This window comes from Hesperophylax consimilis, chromosome 13, assembly GCF_061612785.1.
Source record: "Hesperophylax consimilis isolate HC1 chromosome 13, BYU_Hcon_1.0, whole genome shotgun sequence".
Classification (NCBI taxonomy): domain Eukaryota; kingdom Metazoa; phylum Arthropoda; class Insecta; order Trichoptera; family Limnephilidae; genus Hesperophylax; species Hesperophylax consimilis.
Genome location: NC_142848.1, coordinates 14860630 through 14868844, shown reverse-complemented (window position 1 = coordinate 14868844; position 8215 = coordinate 14860630). Strand labels below are relative to the sequence as shown.

Sequence of the window (8215 nt, the reverse complement as noted above, 5' to 3'; positions counted from 1 at the left end):
TCTTATAAAATTATTTACAAAATAAATAAAAACCAGGTTTTATGCTTGAAATCGAGCGTTTTTAGACTCCGTTTGTAAAACGATTTTAATGCCTATTACGTACAATATAAGGTATACCAAGAATAAACACATTTTTGGCTTAATAAAGCCCAAAGAGTGTTGATGAATGAACATCAACATTTTAAAATAAAACGAATTGCGTATTTTCAGGAACATAAAATAGTAAATTTATTAATCGAAATACACCATGTATTTGTATAAAAATATATCATAATTCGTACGGAGTAACAGTCAGTTATCAATCTAGTCAATATAAGGAAAATACGAGTAGTTTGTTGAATTCATAAATTAAGGAAAGTTTAAAAAATCATCAATATAATTCGGTCAAAATCATCAAGTCCTACTTCTCATACTATTATTATAATTTAATACTAATTCATTGGACTTAGAATCATATGAGGAACCGAAATTATGTATTTTAATTCGGCAAGCTATCTTCTTCAACGAACACTGAACATTTTCAATAAGTTTATAAATTCAACAAATTTGTTGTTTCGCTCTTAAATCTAATACATATAATATTATGTGTGTAAGAAATTATATACATTTTCATAAGGTACAATTCATATTTCAAACATAAATAACTAATCCTAGGTGATATGTTGATGTGACATATGAATTAAATACATTCATCGAACTTATTATACAAATATTTATCAAAAATCTCAATTGCTTAACATTTTTTAGCCGAGTAAAAAACCTAAACTCTCAATAGTTTATCTCATTTATATGTTATTTTATTCATAATTTATTAAATTAGGATCTCCTTAACTAACATCATATTTCATCATACGTTTACATTAGTATATTTTGTTGAGTATTTCGATCAGAAAAAAATACAATATTTACATCATTTTTCAATAAATAGTCAAATTATAATGCAAAGAAAAAGCATTTACAAACAGTTGAAGCGGAATAAATTCTTTGGTCATGATAAGTTAGTAAGTGGGTATACAGTAGTCACGTGGTGTCTTTTATTGAATTAAAAATAATACGTAGTAACAATTTGAAGTTTCTTGGTATAAAACAATGTAGCTTAATTACATAAATTCACAAAATCTTTGCCATTAATGTTTATGTCACTTGTGAAAACAACAAGCTATTTCAGATACAAAACATCTATTCAAATAGAACAGAAAAATGTTTGAACATTGTCCATCGAAATTTCGAATTGTGACAGTTTCGAAATAAATGTGTCATTAATCATTACATAGTAACAGAATTATATTTAAAAGGAATGTATTTATTTATTCTGATCTTAATTATTTCATTTTGACGGGGAAAAGAGAAAAAAATCATAAAAAATTTAATAGCCTCTAAATAATTCGCTAAAAATTAAATAATAACTTATTTTCGATGAAATTACATCGAATAAAATTAAGTTTTTTAAAATCTAAAATTTATGCCACGTTACCCCAATTTATACTACTGTAGAATTTGTTTTTACGAAAGGAAGAATGGAATAAGTCAATCAGTTTGTTTTAATATGAATACAAAGTAACAACTTAGTTACACTCATGTAATCTATAGGTACTCTATTATAGCAAAGAACTTACATAGTGATAAGATCCATAACTTTTTGGATTGAAAAAAACGGCAAGAAGAAGTGGTTTACGGCGAAGGACTACGTAGTAATGCACAATCATTTGTTTTTGGTTTGAAAAATTGATCACTTAAAAATATTTGAAATACTTTAATTAAACACTGCGAGTAGAACACACCTTGGCCTTGAATGGTGGACTATTATGGTAGACGATACATTCAACTGGAGATATAATCGTTGTATTCGTGACTGCATTAACAATAACTGCAGTACTAAGGGATTTTCTCACGTAAAAGCACTTAGCACTTAAGGTGCACTACAAAGTAATGCAAAATCATGTGTTTTTGGTTTGCAAATTTGATCACTCAGACATATTTTAGATAATTTAATTAAATACTGCAAGTAGAACCCATCTTGGCCTTTGAAATTATTGAGCCTTTTTGAGAAGTCTTTTTAAAGCTCAAAAAAATAGTATCAAAATCTCCTAATGTTTCAAATTAAGTTCTTTAGAAAATTATCCTAAAACTTTCAAATATGCCTTAAAAATAAAACACATTTTTTGGCGGTGTTTTTTCTTAGCGCCATTTACATAAGGATTCTTATTGTTAGCGGCCAGATTCCAAATGTTATTCATCGCCTTAAGTTCTATGGTGTTCATTTTGACTTATCTTCTTTTACTTTCGCAGACAAATTAAACAGTAGATTTTACAAAATTTTGAACTAACTTGATTTTGTACTTAGAATATAACTTATATATTATGAATTACATGTGTAAAGTTAAAAAGATTCGATACGTATCACCACCAATAAATACTTAAATCGTGAAAGTATATCTACATATAAATAATAAAATATATCTAATGAGTAGAACGGAATCAAGACTTCAGGTATTTACACAATAATAATTCATCTCGTCGTGTCCGTTCTTTCAAGTAATTCTACTCTAAAAGTTAATAATCTCACTTTGGTACACTGTGGTGATAACCCATTCAACATTTAGCCCATAAATATTACGACCCTAAGCAAAATAATCTAGTAATATACAACTTATATGTTAATGTTTGTACGAAATCCTTACACATTATTACATTGATAAAATATTCACACTATTTAATATTGTAATACTTTCATCTGCGTGAAACTCGATTAATTTATTTATAAAAAAAACTACAAAGGTATAGCAAGTTTTTATTCCCGTGTGTAGTCGTGCCGTTGATAGCTCCATCGTAATATATTCCTACGTATGTAACCTTGTATAGTGTTACAGCGGAGCTCTCAGCGGCAGAAACGAAATGCAGGTAAATTCATATATTAATATTATTATTATGATTTATTATTTTAATGTACAAAATGTATGCTTTTAATTTAAAAATCAGTCTATTAACTATTTCGATAAGCGACATCAGTCGGGGTCGGTAAATTTACTGAGCACTAGTAACACTGATAATACTGCGAAAGATGCCTTTACACTTACTGCAGCACTCACTTCATTAGTCCTGAGGTCTTCCCTGATCGTAGTACTCTCCCTATCGTCCGGCATTGGCTTGGTCTTGTGAAAGCATAGCCTTGCCATGTTGGTTTGTACTTTCGGGCAGTCGTAATCTTCGAAGCCGTCACACTTACAAGTGCTGAGTTTCGCGGCTTTGTCTTGCCTTCTTAAGATGTCGATTGAGTTGAGACAGCGATGGGAACACTTTCTGCCGTGGAACATGGACCTGCAGAATCTCCTGTAGTAGTCGAGAGCCGTGGAACAAAGAGGATCTGCAGCGCAGATAAGCTGTGACACCCTGCAAGAGACCGTCTCGTTCAGTGAAGCCTTCAACACCTGCGGTCGACATACCTCCACCCTCTGCTTGGTTTCCTGACAGTAGTCATCGTTGCATTCGCACTGTCAACAAAAATAAACTATTATTATACTGATAATTTTAAATGTGATCCAGATTCTTTCGTTCACTAAACGAGTTAACCAAAACATTGAAGATTGAAACCTGTTTCTAAATATCCACGAAAAAAACAACGAGCGGTCGAATGACCTTGCTAACCAAACACACGTTCATGTTGTAGATACAATACACTCAAATTGTTGCCTCCAAACGGGACACACAACACACGTGAGCCGCCCCAAAATACTAGATACTTTATAGGAAGGCCCAAATACAATATTATAGTCACAGTTGATTTATATGAAGGCCCATATACAATATTATAGTCACGGTTGATTTATAGGAAGGCCCAAATACAATATTATAGTCACAGTTGATTTATAGGAAGGCCCAAATACAATATTATAGTCACAGTTCATTTATAGGAAGGCCCAAATACAATATTATAGTCACAGTTGATTTATAGGAAGGCCCAAATACAATATTATAGTCACAGTTAACTTCATACACTTTATTTTATAAATAACTAAATGTGTAAAATAACTAAAAGTGGGCCTTCCTATAAATGTTCAAGTATTTTGGTGCGGCTCACGTTAGTTGTGCGGCCCGTCTAAAGGCAAGTAACGAAGTTAAGTAGTGTTTTTTTCATTACGTATAAACAGTTTGACTTTGTTAATTTTATTTTATTTTCCGTTTCATCCTGGTGAAAGACAAACAATCAGAATCGAAACGTTTCTCAAAGTGGCTTAAGTCGTGTTATCAGATCTGAATAACCAGGTACCTACTTATGCATCTCTATCAAGGTCATCTACTACAGGCAACATTAATATTCTCCTCATTGTTCTCCCTATATTGTGTTTGATTATGAAAAAAATATATCGAGTGCCTTCGATCACCCATTTTTTTTATTGGTGGCTGGAAATATCTAAGCTTCAATTGCAAATTGAGTGAAGAGAGATTTCGTGTATGTAGCTGTTTTTGACTGAGTGTAGCGAAAGGTCCTGTTTTAACTCTACCGTTTTGCGTTTCATCCGTCTATAAATTTGTTTCTGAGTTCGGTTTCCATTTACGAAAATCTGCTGCATTCACTACAACATTAAAATAGACGACAGATTACGCTATACGCATCATGGTTTAGCCTATTTCAGCAAATTGCTCGCCATACACTACCAATGGGAATGTATGGCGAGCGATGTTCTGAAATAGCGTGGTCTGGCTTTAAGCAATCCTTGCTTTGACTAGATGGCTAACTTTGACCACTGTTCAGTCTTTCTCATTCGCATTTTTTTCAGTTTTATCGTACTTGTCCGCCTGAAGAAATTTTGAAAAAAAACGTCATTGTAATAGTGACGTTTCTTTAGACAAATTGTATAATTCCTTATTAGAAATAAAAAAAAAAAACAAATAATTTATAAGGTGGGTACTTAAGTACCTACCTGCTTACAAAACTTATTCAGAAGAAATTTTGTTTTTGATTTATTAAATAAGAGAAAATTTGGAGGATAATTTTTTTAACGCGAGTTAATAACTATTTATAATAATTTACATACATTCATAAGATTCTTTCCCTCCTCCGTGCTGGTAAGCGCGATGAGCGCGTGCTGACAAGGCTCCGGGCACCCGGGCGCGCCGTGCACCACGTCCGAGCACCACAGCAGGTAGTTGGTAAGCGCTGCACCACAGCCCGTGCGGTAAGCGCAGCGCAAGCGTGCCTCGGCGCATTCGCCCCCGCCGATGCTGAGCGCGACCGAGCGCGCCGAGCGCCCTTCCAGCCCTCTTAGTCCTGTCAGTCCTGCCAGCCATGCCTGTTCTGCCTGTCCTGCCTGTTCTGCCAGTCCTGCTAGTCCTGTCAGTCCTGTCAGTCCTGCCGCGGGCGCTTGTTCGGGCGCGGCCAAGCACACCGCGAGCACGGACCACAGCACGACCAGCCGCATCACGACTGCAACAAGGAAAACAAATACATTAATATATTTAAGTCAAACTGGGCACAACTTGTCACATTGAGCTGTAATTCATTCACATGCCTATCTCACACTAACCAACAATGTACATTTCGGTACAAGTTCAATAAATATATATGTCATATTGAGGTATGAAAATCCAGTGAAAATTATTTCTATTATAACTCTGGTTCAGAAGTCTTATTAAATATTTATTACAAATAGAATTTATAAATGTTCACTTAAAAATAATAATAAAACACCATTACAATAAACGACTTGTTTGTTTGGCACGACTGAATCTGTTGATTTCTACAAGTTCACATTTCATTCACCAGAGAAACTTAGCTTTGGTATTTTTTACAATATCATTGTTGTTGATTCACAGTGTTGATGGATTTGAAACTTAATTTAATCGAGGACGATCAGAAAAAGTTCCCATATTTGTTGATGAGTTGAACGGCATCATAATACAATACTATTTATATGGTAACTGCTTACATGATATTACTATTGTTGATTATAATAATTCTAACATAACATAATAATAGGTACAACTATCGTGTAAATTGAAAAGAAAATATACAATCAAACTCTAAATACCTAGAGTATGGGTTTAATTTGTAGTAAACATTCATTAGATCATGAAATTGATTTTGGTGATAAAGAAGCATTTTAATCGTAGCAATTCAGGATTTGGAACACAACAATTTTGGTGTGATTGGGTAGTTTGGGTATTGAGTGTTTTAACTGTTAAAACTAACTATAATGGTAAAAAATATACTGGTATTTAAGTTAATAGGTGAATATTGACTAAAAAAAGGGGTTGGAGTTCCTTTTTCATGCTTGTGCTTGTGCAAAATTTGTTACATCTTGGTAAATCTTTTCCTGGTGAGGTATTCACGTAAATGCACACTTAGTTTTCCGAAATAGTAAAAACTCTCCATTGATGAGCTTCATAAAGACAATTATATTAACCACTACTATTAGAGCCTGTAACGTCTTTCTATCATGAGGAATGAAGCTTTCAAATATGCATTTAACTTACAAAAATTATAAGAACAAAAGGGTGATTATAAGGCGTAACCCGGTAGTAAATACCTCTATTTAATATCTAAGCTGTTCCAAGTACTGAAATACAAAGATAACTTTATTTTTTAAACATATTGCATAATCGAAGACATGCATGGGTGATTTTAAACCCCCATATGCCCATTACAGATCAAATTGTTTATATTGGCTTTTTCACTTAACCACATATAATTTAATTATAGAAGAGCTTATCCGTGCATAAATTTAAAACCGCATACTAATAATATATGTGGATATGTACTCTTTGTAATTTAAACGGCTCTTCCAAAAAAACCTACTCCCTGAATTTGTATTAAACGGTCGAGGTTGCACCGACACGCGCAAGACACTCGATACTTTGTGGTAAAGAATTATTTGACGCTTCACTGACCAGCAATCAGAAGACGTCTTCGAAGAGATAAAAGGGTCAACAGGAAATGGTCTCTGACTAACTTATAAGAACTTTGTCGTAAGATAGTCGTCATGTTATTCCTACTTCCGCAGATAACAGATAAGAAGAAAGCAACAAAAATTTGCAGAACACATGATGCGAGCGTTTTGGTGACTTATCAAGAAAAGTTTAAAATGTTCTCAAATGCACAGCATTCAACAGTCAACACATTTCGGCTATCGATACCTAAAAGCAGCGTGGTTTTTTTGTAATAAACGGATGTGTATTTTGCAATATATGTTACAGAAGCTGTCTAAATTGGATCGTTTTTTTATTAATTAGGACTTTTTTAATATTTCTTCTACTTCACCCACGAATGTGAAATTTAGGTTTAGTTTTATAAGGGGATAAGTTCCCTAAAACTAAATGGTATGTTTATAGCAATATTTTATAGGCAGTTGTGGGTCAACGACTTTGGCATCCAAAATCTGAAATCTGGAAAGAGTTATTTTTTCACATGCATCTATTTTCCGGTGGGTTTGGTCTGTGGTGGTCAAAATTGCCAAATATAAAGCCGTTATAGAGTGGTAAACTTTACAACGGCTTTAGCTACTTCCGAAAGGTTCAAGAAAACTCTTCTTTTTTATATGAGGACACTTTTTGCCCAGCGATGGAGATTTCGGAGTAATTAAAAGATTTTTCTGATTATTTGGTACCTAAACTGTTTACGACTGTCGAATATGTAAATATGATAGTCAAGTCCAGTTCAAAGAATAATTTTACTGTTGATATGATTTAGAACTCCGATATATTCGACTTTTAAAAATTGGTGGCCAATAAATTTAAAAGGTCCGCTCTATCAATCGAATTCATGTGAATTTGAAAGATCAAAAAACAGAAAAGTCAGTTTTGGAATATCGCAATATTATATTGGAATATAACTGCATTGTTCCAGGTTGCATAGTCACCATTCAATATATTGATAACTTGGTAAAAACACACATTTAAAAAAATAAGCTTTTGTAAAGGTCCACTGTCAACCGTTTTCCTTTTCCTATTGGATAAGGCATTTCCAGAAGGAAAAACCGCAATAAACACTGAAAAATTGATTACATTCGCAAAGTTATCCAATATATTGACGAACACCACCAAGATTACTATCTCAGCATTATAAATTGACCAACTACAGAAAGAGAAAACACCATATTTTAATTGCGTTCATTGTCAAAAAGGGACGTTTTCCACAAATTTTTAATATTTTTTATAATTAATAAGTTCCTTTTTTAATTTTAATTTTACGTACAAACATCTTAATGGCTTTGACTAT

At 33.1% G+C, this 8215-nt stretch overlaps 1 protein-coding gene across 2 annotated transcripts in view; it reads right to left on the bottom strand.

Moving 5' to 3' along the window:
- Positions 1 to 255: 255 nt before the first annotated feature.
- LOC149418490 (uncharacterized) overlaps positions 256 to 8215 on the bottom strand; it is a 70335-nt gene continuing 62375 nt past the window's right edge. For both annotated transcript variants that reach the window (XM_089638523.1, XM_089638525.1), the window contains exons 2-3: positions 5037 to 5425; positions 256 to 3491 (exon numbers count right to left, since the gene is read on the bottom strand). In XM_089638523.1, the coding sequence (XP_089494649.1) occupies positions 3006 to 3491; positions 5037 to 5425 (875 nt within the window). In that variant the 3' untranslated portion in view covers positions 256 to 3005. The remainder of the gene's footprint in view (positions 3492 to 5036; positions 5426 to 8215) is intronic.